Source organism: Haliotis asinina, chromosome 11, assembly GCF_037392515.1.
Source record: "Haliotis asinina isolate JCU_RB_2024 chromosome 11, JCU_Hal_asi_v2, whole genome shotgun sequence".
Lineage (NCBI taxonomy): Eukaryota > Metazoa > Mollusca > Gastropoda > Lepetellida > Haliotidae > Haliotis > Haliotis asinina.
In genome coordinates this window covers 5,381,900-5,402,898 of record NC_090290.1, presented here as the reverse complement: position 1 = coordinate 5,402,898, position 20,999 = coordinate 5,381,900, and the positions used below count along the sequence as shown (strand labels likewise).

The 20,999-nt window shown below is 38.0% G+C and overlaps 1 protein-coding gene across 2 annotated transcripts in view; it reads right to left on the bottom strand.

The window, feature by feature from the left end:
- Positions 1-648: 648 nt before the first annotated feature.
- Positions 649-20,999, bottom strand: part of LOC137256640 (transmembrane protein 198-like) — a 51,542-nt gene continuing 31,191 nt past the window's right edge. The window contains exons 2-5 of one of the 2 annotated variants that reach the window (XM_067794544.1): positions 15,810-16,122; positions 14,447-15,010; positions 4,739-4,881; positions 649-2,508 (exon numbers count right to left, since the gene is read on the bottom strand). In XM_067794544.1, the coding sequence (XP_067650645.1) occupies positions 2,401-2,508; positions 4,739-4,881; positions 14,447-15,010; positions 15,810-15,999 (1,005 nt within the window). In that variant the 5' untranslated portion in view covers positions 16,000-16,122 and the 3' untranslated portion in view covers positions 649-2,400. The remainder of the gene's footprint in view (positions 2,509-4,738; positions 4,882-14,446; positions 15,011-15,809; positions 16,123-20,999) is intronic. The other variant, XM_067794545.1, reaches the window with a different exon arrangement.

The following is a 20,999-nucleotide window of genomic DNA, read 5'->3' as shown; positions in this document are numbered from 1 at the left end:
CTTTTAGTAATATTCCAGCTATATCACAGTAGGGACACCAGAAATGGGATTCACACAATTTACCCACATTGGAGTTGAACCCAGGTCTTTGGTTTGATGAGTGACCTCCTTAACCACTGGGCTACCCCTGTGCTCCCTTCAGTGAAGTAATCACAGAAGACACCCTTTCTCCTTGACATTCTCACCTGTGGCACTATTCGCTGTGACTGGGACATGGTTAATGAATTCCAGCAAATATTTAACCTATGTTGATAAATGCCTTAATATTCTGACGTCAAGAAAGTCAAAGAAACTGAACAGGAAACATCTGACTGTGTGCTAACGCAACATCAGGCTCATTATAAAGTCAGAATATTGCGTAGTATTAATACTAGTTTCATGATTTTTCAAGTCTGTCCCTTTAATAAGAACTGTAACAATACTAGCACAAAAATACTGCAATAATTTAATCTATTGACTATTAACTTTATTGTGCCTTTTAGGCTGCTTAGGCTGTGGACTCCCCAGGGGGTTGAGAATGAAGATGGATCTGATGACTAGAGTACTAATGTACATCTATCATGGCTGAAGCACATTTGAGCAGTTATACATTGGAAAATGTGCTCAGTATAATTCATAATTTATATCAGTTCCGTTTGAACTGTTTCATTTTGTATTCTGATAACTGAATTATTGATAAAGAGAAGATGTGGAAACTACTTAATAGTTGGAAATATATCACTTTGATAGGAATATCTAACATTATTTCAAGGAAAAGAACTTTCTTTGTTGAACAGATAATAAATATTGAATCAACAAGCTCCAGGAACTACAGTGCACACAAAGAATGACAGACTAGATGTTATTAGGGACTGCACTGCCCAGATATCTACCTGTATCAAGTTGCACCAAATCTGGAACAATACTGCCAGAAAATATGGCTGTGCAAGCAAAAAGTGCACGAACATTATGTGACCATATGAAGGTCATTGTGATCAGCAAGTTCAGGGGAAAACGGAATGGTTGTCATGACATCATCATACCCTGCAGTCCACGTTGACTTATCAGCCAACATTTGAAGTGAAGTAACCTACTGGCAAACAAGGACAAGTTCAGCATACAATAAACCCATATTAGCATATATGAGTGCCACCCACTGGCACTTGTCATTGTGAGCAAAGGGGCCCCACGTTGTCCGTGACTGAGTATAGTGTGATAGGTGAAGCGCGTGGCCTATAACATGATAGTCTTATGAACGAGGCGTGTATAGCTACATAAATTTCATCATCATGCACTGCACATGCATTAGTCTACTTTTGCTCTCCCTTTTACAAACCAAATGGGTATCCTCACTGCACCATCTACTTCCTGGAAATACATTCTCGGTGCTGGTCCAACTTGTCCTTGTTTGCCGATAGAATGGTGTTGGATGAAAAGAGCAATTTCTGTTCAGTGTGGTTGCAACAAAATAAAAATGCAAGCATATAATTGTCTGAGATCACAACATGAAGATTCAGCTCCTGTTGGTGACTGTGGTGACTGGTGACAATGCATGATAAAACCTCATACAGCATATCCTCTGTGGCATATACTGTTTTCTTTCCAACTACTTAAACTCTGCAGCACATTCTATTTTCCATCTAACATCTCCAGATTTTCTTTTCTAGCAGTTTTCCAACAACTTCGCAAATGCTACATCCAAGGCAAAATCTTCACCTTCACCAATACAATTCACCATCCAAAAACATGTTGTTCTTTCTTAAAACAACAATGTCCATACAATCCTCACTCATCAACAACAGCTTCTGCATTTGAGCAAAGACTATTTCCCTACAAACATTTTCTATCTGTATCATGCCACTCAGTTTACAGGCTCAAGACACAATGTTCATGGTGGACATTCATGAGGAATAGCTTGAAGAGACCACACTTTGTATGAGGTAAACATCGGCTACTCTGTGCTGAGACCTCAAGCAATAGATATATCACACTGGAGGTCACGTGCAATGATATTCATCAACGTCCAATAAACATGTGAATGACATCATATCTGTTGTATGACCTTATGAGGTACCTGGTTGATCTTGTGCAACTATGGACGTCCATGGAGCATGGTACCCTAATGCTGATATGAAACCATATGTGATATGTCCATCCATTGATGGGTGATACGACGCTAGTCATACAATCCGGTCTCAAGGTATCAGGACAAGGTTCAAACACAAACTTGATATGGAAATGTGGAAACCTGGAACATGCCTGAATGTGATATGAATGATATCATTTGATCCAGGCAGTATTGTCTAATGCTGGTGATGAGTCATAGTATCCCATCCAAGACAAGGCGATATGCCAATGAAGGTGATATCATTGATATTGTCCAATGCAGGTGATATGACCTATTGTCAAGGTGTGATATGATCATGGCACTTGAGTAAGGGTGGTGTTAGCACTCTCCACTTCAGTCATTGGGTCAGTCAGACTTCTCATGGCAGGGGACAGTTTTCCCTGGATACTCTGAATGTAGTCCTGAAACACAGAGGTTTATCACTCAGCATAAGAGTTCAATTCACCATTACTTATATGGCATAGCACCCAGGAATCTATGTCTACTATACTATGCACAGCATGCAGTTTTATTTAGGAGCCCTTATAAAGAACAGCAGTTTCAGAAGATGTACCATTCCATATATAGCATGGCGCTTTCAGTTACCATTCCATATATAGCATGACGCTTTCAGTTACCATTTCATATATAGCATGGCGCTTTCAGTTACCATTCCATATATAGCATGACGCTTTCAGTTACCATTCCATATACAGCATGACGCTTTCAGTTACCATTCCATATGTAGCATGATGCTTTCAGTTACCATTCCATATGTAGCATGACGCTTTCAGTTACCATCCCATATGTAGCATGACGCTTTCAGTTACCATTCCATATGTAGCATGACGCTTTCAGTTACCATTCCATATGTAGCATGGCCCTTTCACTTACAATTCCATTTACAGCATGGCACTTTCACTTAAGACTTCATATATATAGCATGGTACTTTCACATAACATTCCATACATAGAATGGCTTTTTCACTTACCATTCCAAATAAAGCAAGGTACTTCACTTAACACTCCATATATAGGATGGTACTTTCACTTGCGATTCCATTAATGAGTGAGGGAAAATCAGCATATTCAACATTATGAAAACATACAGGGCAAAATTGGGCCAAAATGTCTTTCAAGAAATATGCAATGGTTCATATTAAGGATAATGTCATTGTTAAAATCAACTGTTTGAAGTGGTTTGCAAGAATTTAATAAAATTTGACTAAAATGTTTCCACAGAGACATCACATGACAGACACATTGAATCCTTGATCTCTGGAGACTGAGATGAGGTGACTGATGAAATAATGCCATGATAGTGAGAAAAACAATTTGATAAAAACAAAATTTAAAGAAATATAAGTAATTTCCATTGATTAAAGAAGTGATATTAGAGAAGTTGATATGAAAGTAAGGAAAACCATAGCTTTACAATAAAGTTAGAAGTTAAATAAAAAATCCACTTCCACAACTAGTTCAACATGATTAAATTATACAGAAAAATGAAAAACGTTTGATGAAAAGAAAAAAACAGAAAGAAAATGACATTTTACTGACTGAAACATGAAACACTACGTGATATTGTCAAGAAAATAAGTATACATAGCACTACATAAAGCTTAGGGACGAAGAGAAAATTTGCAAATAAATCGAGTCAAACATAATCATAATACTCCGATTAGATGTTGCTGCAACAAATCAACATCTCTACGAACTATGATGAGAAACCAAGTTAATACTGACATCACACGAGACAAATTAAGATAAAATTATTCATATTCCATCATTTGATAGGATAGAAAGTTGGGAAGTGAGTGAGTATACTTTTACGCTGCTTTATCAATATTCACACAATATCACAACATTAGGGGACAACAGAAATGGCGTCACACATTGTACCCAATTGGGAAATCAAACCCAGATCTTTGGCATGATCAGCTAACATTTTATCCACTAAGCTACATTTTATCCACTGTCTTGAGGTTGAGGAAAGGAGCACTGTAACTGTGGTAACTAATTGTCAACTATAGTTCCTAGTCCAAAGCCCAGTAATATTGTTTAGTCCAGTAAACTCAGATAATAATTTTTAACATCACCCTCACACTACTGAAAGGATGTCAATAGGATTTCATAACCACAGACTTCTTGAAACCCAAGGGGACACAACTCTCCACATACAATTTGCACGCCTATAACAACTTCATCCTGAAACAGAGCTCAAGTTTCAACATTTAAATTAATTAACTGCTTAAGACTACAAGCCCAAACTTGCTCATGGCATCATATATATACCTTTGATGTGCTATAGGAACCCTCTCCTTATCTTTTCGTGTGTATCTTGTGTCTCTCGGATCCAGTATATTGGGTTTTCTGCATCCATTCCCAACACTTGCATGTCCCTCTAAACCACAATTTAGTTCTTTTCTCAGCAAAACAACCCAAACCAAAAAGGATTTTACAAGATGCCAACTTCAGCCCCGTGGCAAACTGTACTTACAACACTAACGGTGACAATCTTCATGCAGTGATGAGGTAAAATGGGATCTGGTAACAAAAAGGATGAGTTAGATTGTTTCTACATGGGTTAATGTGCTTAGCATCTACAAGGGTTAATGTGTCCAGTCATGCGTAGAAATGGAAGAGACGAACTTGGTTGTTCACCTGCGAGATGACATCCCCGTTGACACGCCGCACCTGGTAAAGATGTCGGTAACGGGAGTGCTGCTCATCACGACGCTCTCGAGCCCGAATACGCTTTAGGTTCACCTTCTTCGATCTGTTGATGTGTAGTGCTGAAAAATATGAATGAATGAATGAATGAATGAATGAATGAATGAATAAAGATCACTGTAATAACCAATAGAATCTTGACCAGGTGGTATTTGATATTAGTGAGCGAGTTTAGTTTTAATCCACTTTTAGCAATATTCCAACAATATCACAACGGCAGGGGACACCAGAAATGGGCTTCACACTCAATACCTATATGAAGAATTGAATCCGATTCTTACGCAGCACAAGCGAATACTTAAACCTATTCCACTGCCCCTATTTGACATTAATTGCATCTACAAAAGACTATTAAAGTATGATTCAAAACTCATATAGTTGATATTTTGAGACAAAAGGGAAACATTCAATTCACCTTTTAAATCATTTGTCTTCTTCTGGAGTACAATATCAAACAGTGATTTTGAGCCCAAAAACTGTTGGTGGCCATCTTCAGTAATGTGTATTAGTGATGTTATTGTGACATCATAGTAACTGATTACATCATAATGGCATGCAGAGATTTGTGATGCATTTTCATAGCAAGATCTCTTAGGATGATAAAACGGCCATAACTTAAGTTGAAAAATTATCGCAGTTTGCCATCGATCACTAATGAAAGAAACGTAAGGTCATATTTTTCATAGTTTATGACATATAGATTGTTTGTTTTGTGTTTATGGAAGCAAACATGATCATCTGATGAATGACCACACTTAGAGAGAACTGATTTAGTCTTCTCAGGATTTCTCAGAACTGAAACAGATCATATCTCAACAGAAGAGGATGTAATACTTCACACCTATCACTTTACTTCTGGTATTATACGTGGAGTTTGAACTAGCTTATCATCATCCTAAGTATTATGATCATTATTCAAACCATGGCATTTTCATAGCATGAGTTTTGGTTTTACGCAATTTATAACAATATTTCTGAAATATCACAAGAGACACCAGAAATTGGCTTCACAAACTGCATCCAAATGGGGAATCAAACCTGGATCCTCAGCATAACAAGTGAACACTTTAACCATTAGACTACCGAACTGCCCCACATTTCCATAGCACAGTGTCAGGATGGAGAGAGTTCAGCAGAGGATGCCTGTGTAACACATCGACTGAGTGAAGAGCTAATTTGAACGTATTCGATCTTGTTATCATATACAAACACATAAAACAAGCATTCAACCATAAAATGTCTATAATCAGCTTCCTTTTTAAGATGACTGTAGACCATGACTACTGAAAAGAATTATTCATTAAGATGATGCCCACATCTACACGCCACCAGAATAACACAAACTCGCTTCGAAAACCAAAAACAACCATTTGGCATGTTGCCTGAATAAACATTCGTTCAATAATGCCTTTTTTAACCCCGCGTACATAAACTGTATATGTTCCTGAAATAATACCCATATTTCCCACCATGCACCAAATATCAAATAAAACTATTCCATAAATATTTATGACAGCATTAGCAGTTCGTGGTTTACAAGCTCCATCTGTGTAAATGAGTCACTGGCACCATATTGCCATGTCCATCTGCTTGTGATAACTACCAACTGGTGAATAACATAGGTTAGAGGTCATCCGTAGGTCATCAGGTACACTGATGTCAGCATTATTTATTTTGGTTGAGGGGATAAACTTCGCTGTTTGATTTGTAGTGACCAATGCAATAATAGATGTGGGAGTGAGTGAGTGAATTCAGTTTTACATTGCAATATTCTAGCAATGTCATAGCAAGCTACACCAGAAATGGGCTTCACACATTGTGCCCATGTGATGAATCGAACCCCAGTCTTCGGCTGCACAAGCAAATACTCTAACACACTGTAACCATATAGGGAATTGACCCGAGATATTCAGAGTGATGAGCGATTACTTTGACCACTCAGCTACCCACCGTCCCCACAAATGAAATTAATATGAGAAGGTACTAGCTATGGTCTGAATCCTGAAGACTGACTAATGTGAAGATATCTTGGTAGTCGGAAAAGAGTCAAATCTGAACCAGTGGAAAACAGAAACAATGCAGGCTTCAAATGACACAATCACAAGATCTTCTGGCCTATACTACAGTCATGGGAATGTATTGCACTAATGCACACTATATCACACCAAACTTCTATTAAAATAAATAATGCATTTCTTTCAAAAACAGTAACACTATCAGTGTTTATCAACTACCGGCCAACTGCATGAAAGTACATGTGTTCCTTTATTCTTTTCTAGAATTTGTACTTTCAAGTGTTCCCTTATTTGTTTCCAAGAGTATATATGCGATAACTGTGTACACAACACCCACAGTCAAAACAACAAAGTATGGATATATTGAACTAAATTTGTGGTTCGTTAAGAGTTTACTATAACCAAAGGTTACTGTAAGGGCAATAATCACTAATGTGAAACAAACCATCCTTTGATTTGACCTTTCGTTCAGACCGGTATCACAATCAGATTCCGTCATGACAAGTTAATTAAACGCCAGAATATCAAACATCTAGGACTGTTGTGTTTATGAATGAGTCTTGATATATTTCATTTTGGAAGAGACAGAAAGTTAAGATTCCACTTGTCATCCAAATCACTCCTAACATACGAATGTGTAATAAGGTTCTAGCATCTGTTCCTCTGAAATGTCAGATAATGTTAAAACGAAATTTGTTTCATATTAGCTGCACATTCCGAAAGTCCACAGACAAGCATTCATCAGTTACTTTAAACCCCTAGTGATGCCACTATTGTCTCATCAGATTTTCCTTTTACCGAGTAAACCTCTTCAGGCAGTTTCTCGGGCATTTTCCATGATCCCATGGATTTTCTATAGAATTGCCTGCATCACCAGAATTCTCTGAGGAATAGCCATTGACTTTGAATTTTTACTTGTTTTGAACATTGACATAAATTTGTCTTGCTATCACTGAATACAGTCGTAAAATATCACATTGTTGAAAACTTTCAGCATATAGTGTAAGATACCTGGTTTCAAACCTGAAAAATGCAACTCTTTCTTTACTAGCTTGGTGGTTTTATCACAAGGCAGGTAGTACAGGACACAGGTAGTCTGTGTACGGCAAGGTATCAGCTACCATTCACATCCCTGTTGATTTCAACAGTAAAAGCCAAATACTAAAATCATATCTAAGTATATCTTCTGTTGAGTCTTTGAAGGGCATTTAGAAGTGAAATGCATAAGAATGAAGATTTTATGGATATCAACTTCTTCATTTGAGAACACGTTTCGGAGTTAATGCTTACTCCTTCATCAGGTGAATGATGATGAAGGAGTAAGCATTAACTCCGAAACGTTGTGTTCTCAAATAAAGAAGTTGATATCCATAAAATCTTCATTCTTATCTTCTGTTGGTTCATAAGTTGGATCAAAACCTCCTCCTTGGTTGCATGGTGTGTCTGACAGTCCCTAGATGTTCCCTCATCCCTAATCTAGATGTTCCGAATCTACGATCTTACTGGGGACCCTTTGCAATTTAGAAGGAATTGTTTCTATTTAAAATTATTATATTCTCACAGACTAAACATTAGTCTGGATTCAACCCCTCACCAAGGCCTGAGGCTTTGCCTTGGATCTTTCAGAACTCTATTAAATTATGTTGCATGAAATTATCTCTACAATACCAAATTATGTTCTACAAAATCCATGTCAGCATATAAGCATGTTTTTAGCCTCTTTATAAAGATGTCAGAACAAAACTCTTATCTTACAAATAAAATTTGAGATATCGCATTGTAAATAAATATTGAGTCCTGGGCCCTATTGCTCAAAGTCATCGTAGCTTTAAGTTGATCGTAACTCCCATACTTTAACATAGACTTACGACTGTCGTAGCACTTTAAGAACCAAGGCCCAGACCATTACAACTATCCACTGTTTTAGTTAGTAAAGCCACATGTGGATCTGACATGAAACTACTGACATCAGGAAAAAATAACTTATTTATCAACAAGCATATAATCAGTTGACGATGACGATGACGATGACAAATCAAATATCTTAGTTCAGAGCCTGGCGTTAGTCTACTAGTTCCAGATCTAAGCTGTTACCCATAACAAGCTGTCATTTACTAACTGATATCATGCGAGACTAATCTATGTTCATTTCCTTTGCCAAATGTAAACATAATTCATAATCTACAGTTTCCCTGCAAACTAAACATTGAAAGTATCATGTTACACACTCCATAATTAAACTGGTATTCCATTTCAGCCAATGAAATCTGTTTCAAGGATGAATATCACTACAACTGCTGAAGCTAACATATCTTTGCAGTCAATTACCTTCTAAACTTTGTCTCGATGCAATTCATCCCACACTTGTAAAAGAGTAGGTAACATTAGCAGACGCAGGCACTCACGCCAAGCCAATTCCAATTCAGACTCATTTTTCTTCCTGACGGTTTTGCCCCTGTACCAGATCAGCTGACCCTCTAGACTAATTGCTGGCTGCTACGGTTGCACAACGCTGTTTGCCAAAGAAGATGACCCTTTGTGACTTGGCTGGCAAGAATCCTGCCAAAGAAGCCATGTTAACAAGCGATGCATTTCTCAGAGTCAGACAGTCTCACACTTACAAAATCCATTTGTGGCAAATTGATGCTGAGAACGGTGTCTGTCAGTACCTACTCGGGTCTACATAGTGTAAATACCGTGTACGTGAATCAATTTAATCTTTCAGAAAATGGTTGATTGAACTTAATATCAACACTTTTGCAGCATGAATCTGTCATCATTACCAACTGGAGTGAGGATTGGAGGAACAAGTCAGTAAAAGACTCATTATGCCAAATTTTACCAATATTTCTGCAGAATCATAGTAGAGTGAGTGCGTGAGTGAGTTTAGTTTTATGCCACAATCAGCAATATTCCAGCTATATGGCGACGGTCTGTAAAATAATCGAGTCTGGACCAGACAATCCAGTGATCAACAACATGAGCATCGATCTGCGCAATTGGGAAAAGATGACATGTGTCAACCAAGTCAGCAAGCCTGATCCCGTTAGTCGCCTCTTACGAGAAGCATAGTCGCCTGTTATGGCAAGCATGGGTTGCTGAAGGCCTATTCTACTCCGGGCCCTTCAGGGGTCGAATCATAGTAGAGCATACCCAACATCTTTGTTTGCAAACAAATAATCAAACATTCTTCTGAAGTGGCTTCATAGATTTGAAAACATCTTCGTGAACAGCTTTGAAAAATCTTTTTTTGTCACATTTATGTTCAAAGACAAGCCAAAGCTCACTAAGCATTCTTCAATGACAACCAGTCTCACATTCACAATCCTTATGAAAAGTACAAAACTTGTTAGAAATTTTTGTCGTTCTCAAATCAGTTTTTTTTTAAATATGAACCAGATCATTGATCAAAGTCAAGATGTCATATCAAAGAAGGTAACGGTGCAGGACAGTGTGATAATGCATACAATATGGAGGCCATTCAAGACTTGCCATCGATTTAATCTCTGCTCAGAGAGTGTCATGGTGAATCAACCTATTCCGTCATTTTGGTTTTATGCTTTTGTATTGTGACAGAGAGAAGTGTAAAGTGATGTTGCATGTTCAACACTTGGTAAGACACAAGGGAATAGGCCTGGAGCCAAAAGACAAAGAATCACACTGTAGATTTGAAACCACTTCCACTGGTTCTGTTTCTTTTTCGTTTTACGCTGCACTCTGAAATAATCCAGCTATATGGCAGTGGAATGTAAATATTTGAGTCTAGACCAGACAATCCAGTGATCAACAGCATGAGCATTGATCTGCACAACTGGGATATGATGATGTGTGTGACAAGTGTGTGACAAGTGTGTGACAAGTGTGTGACACGTCAGTGAGTGTGAAAACCTGATCCCGTTAGTCGCCTTACGTCTCTAAAACAAGCATGAGTTACTGATGACCAGTTCTAGTCTGGATAACCTGTATTCAAAAGCATGAGCATCGATCTATGGAACTGGAGTACACTGACATATGTCAACCAAGTCAACGAGCCTGACCAACTGATCCTGTAAGCCACTTCTCATGACATGGGTTACTGAAGACCAATTCTAGCCTGGATCTTAAACACCACCACTGGACTCTGCAATGTCACATGACAGACCACTAGTTACTCACAAATAATGTAAATTAGAGACTCAGTGAGTTGAGAGAAATCTGGAGAAATCTAGACTTGCTTCATTTAGAGCATCAGTATTGCACTGAGGGCTGGATGAAAAGCAAAATAATGTGGTTTAAGGACTGAGAGATAGTCTAGGTATTTGACAGCAAGGGTAAAACCGAGACCAAACCCTTGACTAAATAGGGAATCATGAACTGATCATGTAGATCATAAATTTCAGACAATGTGGAGTTGGAATGACTTGAATCAGACTTGCCAGTTTCCACCCCAGCCTAATTTCCATTAAAGATCACATAACTATTGTAAAATCAATAAGGAGAGACTGATGGTAAATCTGAAACTTCGAGTTAGGGCAAAAGTCATTCTTTAGGAAAATAGTTCTGTAGCATTAAGCCATACTTAGTGATTATATTCCAGAGAAGTGTCACAGGGTATCAAATACACTGTTATGATAGAGTACTTCTATTGCCTCCTTAACCAAAACCTAACCATGCAGATAATTAACAAAATGTGTATTTCGTGTTTTCGCAAAATATTTCCCTTTGATAAATCTTTGAATATTCCTCCATTCCAGTATCAATAATTGGCAATCTGCCAGAAGTCCCAGTTTCAGTTTTACAGTCACAGTGAGGACTTCTGTCTTACTCCTGCTTTGTTTCAGTTGTCATATGGGAGAAAAGTATCACTTTTATATAAACCCACAAGGACATGATTGAGTTTACTTTTAGATAAACCCACAAGAACATGATTTAGTTGACTTTCAGACAAACCCACCAAGACATCGAGTTGACTTTCAGACAAACCAACAAAGACATTGAGTTGACTTTTTGACAAACCCACTGGGACATTGAGCTGACTTTTAGACAAACCCACAAGAACATGATTTAGTTGACTTTCAGACAAACCCACCAAGACATCGAGTTGACTTTCAGACAAACCAACAAAGACATTGAGTTGACTTTTTGACAAACCCACTAGGACATTGAGCTGACTTTTAGACAAACCCACAAGAACATGATTTAGTTGACTTTCAGACAAACCCATGAGGACATTGAGCTGACTTTTAGACAAACCCATGAGGACATTATTGAGTTGACTTTTAACAAACCCACAAGAACATGATTGAGTTTGACTTTCAGACAAACCCATGAGGACATTGACTTGGCTATTAGATAAACCACTAGGACACTGAGTTGACTTTTAGACAAACCCACAAGGACACACATGATTGAGTTGACTTTCATACAAACCTTCAAGGACACAATTGTGATGACCTATTCTGTATTTTAATTTACCCTTGATGACTTCAGGGTCCCCAACAAGGACAGGAGAAGGGCAAAGGGCTACTAGTTGTGCAACAACTTGAAAAACTGATACTGACAGACACATTACTTGTTACACGCATGGTGCAATGATATTGATAGGGGAGAAAATGTACATTACTCCATGTCAGTGTTGATTAACCTTTACAAGTCTGACGACCAAATCCCCTAATCGCCAACACTATGGTGGTAAAGAGATCACTGCAGCCTACATTTTTGTGACATGAGTGAGTCGATGTTTGATTCCATTTTTAAGATGTAGTCCTGCACTCTTACAATAACATCCAATCATATGAAACCGGTCTGTCCAAGGTCTACTTATGGTGCATCGGGGTAGCCTAGTGGTTAAAGCATTCACTTGTCATGTTGAAGACCCTTGTTTGATTCCCCACAAGGGTACAATGTGTGAAGCTCATTTCTGGTGTCCCCAACCATAAGATTGCTGTTATATTGCTTAAACTAATAACAGAAAAAACATACTCATTCACCTAGAGTAATGCAGGTGTTATAGCCCATTAGGATACTGAGATACCATCCAAGAGTTTTAACACTGATATGTTATGAGCAATGTGTAAAACCAGGGATTTCATGTAATCCATAAAAAGAGTCAATGATTTTGTGAAACCACTGTGACCACACCGGATTTAACATATTCCTTAAAATTGCAAGAGATTTCATGAAATTACTGATTTTCATGGTGTTCTATTACACATTCACAGTATAGGAGGTACAACAGATGTGCACTAGTTATGTTTCTTTCCGTTTAATGACACCGTCACCAATAATCGTGTTGTGTATAATAAGCAAACAAACCAATGAGAGAGTATGGTGTTATGGCAGGGGACATCAGAAATGGGCTTCACACATTGTACCCAAGTGGGGAATTGAACCCAAACTGTTGGCGTGACAAGCAATCACTTCTAGGCAATAGCACTGTCCCACAAACCATTGATTGATTTCATGAACACAGATTCACCAGGACATGCAATCAACAAAGACACTGAGCCTACTGCACAATACAAATAGTTTATTCATATAGGTCACCTTGTCTAACCTGATCTAACCATCCAGGGTCCCATGTCACAAAAGTCTCACAGGCCTAAGATCTCACAACTGTCCTCTTAGCATTCGTACCTCCTGTACTGTAGCATAGGAGATACGAATGCTAAGAGAAAAGTTACAAGATCTTAGGCTTACGAAAACTTGAACAACGTCTTTATTCACCTGAATATAAAAGTTGTTCATCCATAAAGTTTGTCCTTATCAGGACGATATACTTGTGTGACAGGCACTTCATTGTTTCATTAAAAGACTTAAAAATACTTGGACAACAATGTCCTTTATTTCATGAATCAACATTTTTATTCAGATTCTTGTATCCTTGTCAACAGGGTTTCAACACATAAAGTTTGGAAATACTGCACTTTCCAACTTTTAAAATGTCACTGACTTTAAGGAATGGAGTAAATATTAACACTTATGTATGCCATAAAAATATTTACATGATCTGGAATAAATTGGCACCAGTTTCTGGTTGTATAATCCCCAGAGAGTTGATACCGAAAGAATGATGTGCTGTTGTGATGGACATCCAATGATCAATGGAAAACTAAAGCACCTACGTTATACATGTACTAGCATAATGACAATGACAAAATATCAGTGAGAAACTGTATAGTATGTTTTCAACAAGGGAGCATTCATTTATTTGTGTACTCCATATGACATTCATCAGTTCTGACCACAGTTTGGAGACCAACAATGAGGGTCTGTCTATCACATGTTTACTGGATAGAATCAGTTCTCTTGCTTGTTTGCACACCACATTGCATATATCAGTGACCAAACCTCTGTATAAAACTGATTAGACCAAGACTGTTTGATGAGGGCTATTGGGCAGAACCAGACAGGAGCTAAGAGTGAATTTATTTTTTTGCAATGTTCCAGCAATATCAGAGTGGGTGACACCAGAAATGGGCTTCACACAGTGTACCCATCAAAGCTGGTTTTTCAATCACAGGACCAATACTGTAACCATTGGGCTACTCCATGGCCTCAGACAGGAGCTAATGAAGAGGCAGGTGCATTATCAATAATGTATTTGTTTATTTGTATATGTGGAGGACATTACCTTCTCGATGGTCCACTCCCTGTCCTGTAATCCTCCATTGTGTAATAGTTCCAACAAGGAAACAAAATGGCCAGCAGCCAAGTATCACCCAACTGTACCAGCACACAGGCGGAGACTCGTTGCCTTTCACTCGGTCCCACACATACAGCACCATGCGAAACTTCTCAATAAAGTAGTCTAAAAATGCTACCATTAAAGCACCTCCAAAAATACTCGTCCCCAAAATTGTGAAACACTTTTGGAATTTCAGAATGAGAAAGGCAAACAGCAACCCAAGACCAACAAGTAATCCAATGGGTATCCACTTGGTCGAAGGATGCAGAAACTGTTCCAAGACGATCAACACAGCAATTGCAAGGGCTATTCCTAGATGGAATCCCGTGAGAAATAGTCCCACGTATTGCACGAGCATCGTAATGAGGCCACAAAGTATCCCGGCGCCAATGGCCACGCCAATATTTCCTTCTGTGGGCATGATCTCCTCCTCCTTGCAGATCATGTAGATGAGGACTCCGCCAAATATGAACCCCGTCAGGAACATCACTGCCTTGAAAAAACGGTATCCTGAAAGGAAAACGGAAATTGTTTCAGGTGGGATGATTTCATTGTGATATTCACAATACATTGTTAGAGAAGGACGCTGATGTTGGCTGTCAATGTGCATCTTTTTTTTCAGATTTGGTTATGTGTGTGTGCATGCCTTGTTGTTCCATTTGTGTGCACCTTATGGGTGACATGCGTGCGTGCGTTTACATGTGTGTGTGAGTAAGTAAGCAAGAATGGTTTTACTTTTAGCAGTATCCCAGCAATATCACAGGACACCACAAATGGGCATCAGACATTGTACCCACATGGGGAATCAAACTCGCACCTTTGGCGTGACTTGCTGACACTTTAACCACTAGGCTAAGCTCTGTTTGTGTGAGAGAATGTGTACCTCATGTCGAGTGTGAGAACCTAAAAGTTTATATGCATGTGTTTCGTGTGGATGAACCTAGGTGTTGCAAACACATTTACCTCAGTGATGAGGGTGTGCATGCATGTGTGCATGCATGTGTAAATCTTATCATGTGAAATACAATCTTTGTTCATAAACAACCCAAAATTTCCAATTTCTTTGAACAACCAGTGAAGTTAAACAAAGTTTCAGTGCACTGGATTAACATGTTCAAACCAAGTCTATGGCTATTTCTTCTTCGAGCAACATGTTGTTTATGCCGCTATATTTGTTGCTTGCTTGTTCCATATTTCCCCTGGTGCAACACTGTCAGCGTAATGTCTTCATTTCAATCAACAGTACAACAATGAGATAAAAAATTAATTCTTGGCTCACAAACTCTTTTGCTATTTTTTTCAAACTTACCAAAAAATGTATACAGAATCCCAAATATGAAACACATTGCACAAACAATCGACGAAGCAATGTCATACTGTGAGTCTATGTGGTCGCACTGATGTGATGGGGACGCCATTGTCGTCATGTTCCCCCGCGAGGTCATGTACGTCACGTCCCCTGTCGAAGAAGCCACATTGGTCTCCACCGTAGTGTCCATGTTTACGTGGAGTCGATCAGCAGTCAGCCAAAGAACGGTGGCGTGGTCAAACAGAAGAGTCTGTTTTCATGGCCAAGATATTTATGTCCTCATTTTCAGCTGTTTGTTCTTCAGAATCACCTCCTGGAATAAAAAAAAAACCATTTTAGTTTCTAGTGTGATCACATATGATCAGTGACATGATCATGAATGTTAGGTTCATAAGGAAATTGGCATCTGGGTCTTTTGGAGCATGTTTCCAAAATGTCAGCTTACGATTACTATACAACTTGTGCTCTTGGAGTTGTGAGAAAATCAATGACGCCTCCTGAGTTTCATGGATCTATATTTCTATGCCACTGCATCTACAAGGAAAAGGAAAAACTTCATGGCCATCAAAAACACTGGTTTTGTTTGGCATTTTCTTGGCAAGTATCTCAGCAATTGTACAAGTTTGTGAAAGACAGACTATCTGTCACATGCAAATAAAAAGCAATCTCACATTTCTAGGGAATACTGTATAACTGTATCGTTTTTGTCAATTCCACAAGAATAAATTGACGAGTTGCACAGAGTTTTTGTGACAGGCTTAATGTTTTCACCTCTATAATCAAGTCCCAGAATGAGTGAGTATGATTCTATGGAACTTTATTCCAGCAATATCATGGTTGGCGACACAAGAAGAGGTCATTGCACATCATATGTGGAATCGAACCCAGGCCTTTGGTACGGACGAAGGGCAGACAATTAGTTGCCTTTATATAGTGGGTGAGACACATCTAGTGGGAGCATGGCAATACACTCCATCAGACTAATAACCTGTCAAACTCTGACACATGCATATAAAATACAGACCATGAAAGTCTAGACAAGTGCAGTTTCTGAAATTGAAGAAGTCTCCTTCTTGCTGTTTTATGAAGAAACGTCAAGGCTGTATTTTATCTAAATATATTTCTCTGACAAGATGATAGTCTGAGGGACAGCATAGTTTCTACTGCTGAACCATCTCATCTGCACAATGAAACTGTCATTTTGTAAAAACACTGACATTGTATAACTAAACTTCTGTATGCCACAACGTTGATCATATATTTTGTAGAACTAATAAAACATTGCATAATATTTTCATAAAAAGTTGAAAAGCAGAGAGGAGTTCCACAAAATATATTTTCCATATCAGTCAGTTGCAGTGTCTAGAGTGAAAGCAATTCATGTTACACACTGTGAACATGGCTATGATTAAACAAGACATGAGGTCTCTGAAAACACTTCACCCATTGTACCGGTTTAAATAGTCCATCACATTGAGTTTCAGCATCGGGAAAGATGGGACATTGTTCAAAGACAGATTCATCAAGCGAGACATTACTCAACTATCTCCTTTTTAACAGAAATAGTTTGAAGGTGGTATCAAAAGATTAACATTTGTTACCATGGGAACTCTTTAGGCAGTATCTTAGATATATTACAACAGCTCGTTTTCTTCTTCCTGTAGAGCGAGTAATAACTGGTTTCATGGTTTAAAAATGACGCAGTGCAAGCAAAGACTGAATAGGAAATCATGAAAGGACACAATCTGAGGTTTCCCAGAAAAGAATGAATGAAGGTTTTAGACTCCTTTTAAGGCCTATGCAGACTGTGTCACAGTCCCTCAACCATGTTTCGTTATGTCCTACCCTGATTCTACAGCCAAAGTTTTGTTGAAGCAAGTCTAGATTTCCTCAGATTCTGAATCTGAGAGCTCACTTGGACTCCCTCTAAATTTTGTAAAAATTACTTGTTTCTGTGGGAATTAAATACATTATGAGACAAAGTGCTAGTCCAACATCACATCTCTGAAATATGAAAAGGAATTGTTGTTTCTATCATTGTATCATATACACACGTAAACTTTAGATAGTAATACAGGGTTCAACACAGATGATGTCAAATTCCATACTGCACCCCATTTTTCCTTGCCGCAATGCTGTTATGTATTTTATTAAGTGACAGACTATTATTCGAGTGTATATACTAAATATATGCTGTCATACTAGTGCATTTAAATGTTAATGTTTAGTATTCAATGAGAAGATATTGTGGGAGCAGAGAAATGAGTTAGAAGAACGAGCTGTTACTCTCTACTCCCATGACATCTTTTTGTTCAATACAAAACATCCAAATACACTAGTATATTGTATGTATATATATATGAGACTAAATATCAGTCTTGAAACGAATATTAATATTTTGTTGCTCTATGACTCATACAGAAAATTTCTCTTTAAATTGCATAGCATATCTAAATAATCTGCACAACATTTCTGTTGTCCTATGATTCATACCGAATCTCTGTCACTCATGCAGTCCTACTTACATGAGGTGTGCCAGGGGACTCTGCCCACAGACATACCACATTTTCCTGTCACAAGCTCATGTTCATATTTTTTTACCTTTGCACGCGGCATTGAATCATCAGTGACATTTCTACATCTCTGTGACAGTTGGTGATCTGGGTCACGGAGCCCTCGCTCACTGAAACCTACATTTTTCCTAATCACAATAAATCAACAATGTTATCATCGCATATCACTTCGGTTATCTGACAATGTCCCACCATTAATGGCCCCTACAATGTCTTAGAGACAAAACCACTACCCTACAATAGGTCTAATTCCAACAGTACATAGACCACAGAGCCACTGTCATGTACACTGAGAAGCAACAGGTGTCTTAACAGTAAATTCATGCAGACTGTCACTCAATGTCACCTTGCTCGCCAATAGCCGCCACATTCATAGTCTATCTATTTATCATCACACTGTTTTCCAAACAAAGAATTATAAAGAGACAAAAATGGTTTATGGTTTTTGGTATCAATACATCACACTGTTTTCCTAACCAAGAATTATAAAAAGACAAAATGGCTGATGTTTTTTGTGCATCCACTCATCATACTGTTTTCCTAACAAACAATTGTCAAGCTGCACTGTTTATATTTCATGATAAATGATCTTTACTTTCAAACTCATCACAGTGTTTTCCAAACAAAGAAAAAAAGGTTGCACTGACAAAGGCCTATAAGTTTCCCTCTTATACAGCATCACACTCCTGACAAAGGGTAAAAAGAACATTTTATTTTGGTGTTACTTGTTTCACAAGCATAATTGGTCTGTTTACTTAGTAATTTACTAGTATTATCTTTGTATGTCATACATTCTGTGTGGTTAAACATTTTACTAACAGGTTTCAAGATGGAATGAGAATACAGAATGGAGGATTTCTTATTTCGCATGATGAAAATAATATGACAATATATTTGGTGTAACACTTCACAAGGTCAAGGAGTGGTGATCTATCATGTCAACGAGGCCATCACAATTACAATGACTAGAGAAGCACAGACAATTTCCTGATTTGATTTATCACCATTGACCACGTCTGTCTCACTTGCTGTATCAGTTTGACACAAGACTAGTGTTATGACACATAGTATACAATAACAGTCTACATTCTCCCTGAGCTAGAGCTTTAATTCTTGTCAGAAGATTATGAATATTCATGTTATATTTCTGCATAGAACATGTGAAACAGGAACAAAGACAAAATATGAAATAGCTTGCTATAATTATCATGTACAACATTACCTATACTGAATTTACATATGCTTTATGGTGCAGCCATTAAGACGTGTATCCCAATCCTTTTCTTTTCTGAATAAAACATGTGTAAACCATTCTGTATGAAATAAAAAGCACGAATGACAGATTTAAAGATGAAAAAGGTACCAAAAACATACAGAGTGACACATCTGATTTAAGCATTGTAAGTGTGCAGGTGATTAAGTAAATTAATTAGAAAATGTAGGTATGTATATAACAGGTATAAACCTTAAAAGAATACCTCGCTTACCGATTCAGTTACAAATTTCACCACACACCGCAATAGTTCCTGAAATACTGGACCACGGTAACAACTTACGTCAGACCCCAGTGAGACACTTCTACGTCTTACATGGTCGACATACATCATGTGACTCACAACAAACATACCACTGTCATGGAGTTCATTCAGAAATTCTCCCACTTTAAATTATCATCCCATCATCAATCACCATGTCATTTAGCTATGCAGAATCAATGAAAACAAATACAGTCATATAATCTGCATTACAATATTATCAATAAATAAGCTACAGGTGTACATGTCATCTGAAGCAATTACCTGTATTCTCACTTGAAGTTTATAAATACCTGTCTCACCTGTAGACAAAAATTTGGAGATTTAACATGCACTTTTCAAATTAATGTGTATTTTGCACACAGTAGTTAGTTAATACCTGTCTTACCTAATGATCTTGAAATATAACATACACTTTCCAACTTATTGCATATTTTGCAAGCAGGAGTCTGTCTCACCTGTCCAGCACTACAGTATTTTATATGCCTAACCTGTCCAACTCAGTTAGGCTGAAGCTTTGATGTACTTGGTTGCATAATGGTATAATTGCTACCTGTACAGGCAGAGTTTTGTCAACAGTGGCAAGGTGTCAAACTGCAATCCCTGACAAGTTGGATCACCTCCAATTAGCCACAACAAAGAGAACACACCTGAGAAAAGAGGCGAGGTTTATGTAATGACTACAGTGTTGTTGGAGGTTTAGATGGGATCAGAGGAGATGGCGTGAAACACAAGTACCCTCCCTCAGTGTCACTTGGCATGTGAGTCTGACAATCAGTAGCTTAATCAGCTATCTTTGGTTTATCCTCATCCAACTTTATTGCAGAACTAGAGAGGGGTGTGACCAAATTGACCAGTTGTCTGATGTTGTTTCAACACACAGGCTCTGGGCCAGGAACTAATCAGTTCAAAGATGTACAATGTATTTTTATCTTCAGTCCATCTTACACCTTAGTGAGCCATCTTAAACATGTGTTAAATGTGTCAAAGCATCTTAGTACTTACATATTGCGATTATAATGGACAAACTAGAAATACTGTTTATTCTTTTGTCAAATATTACTTTTTACAAAACATGTCTT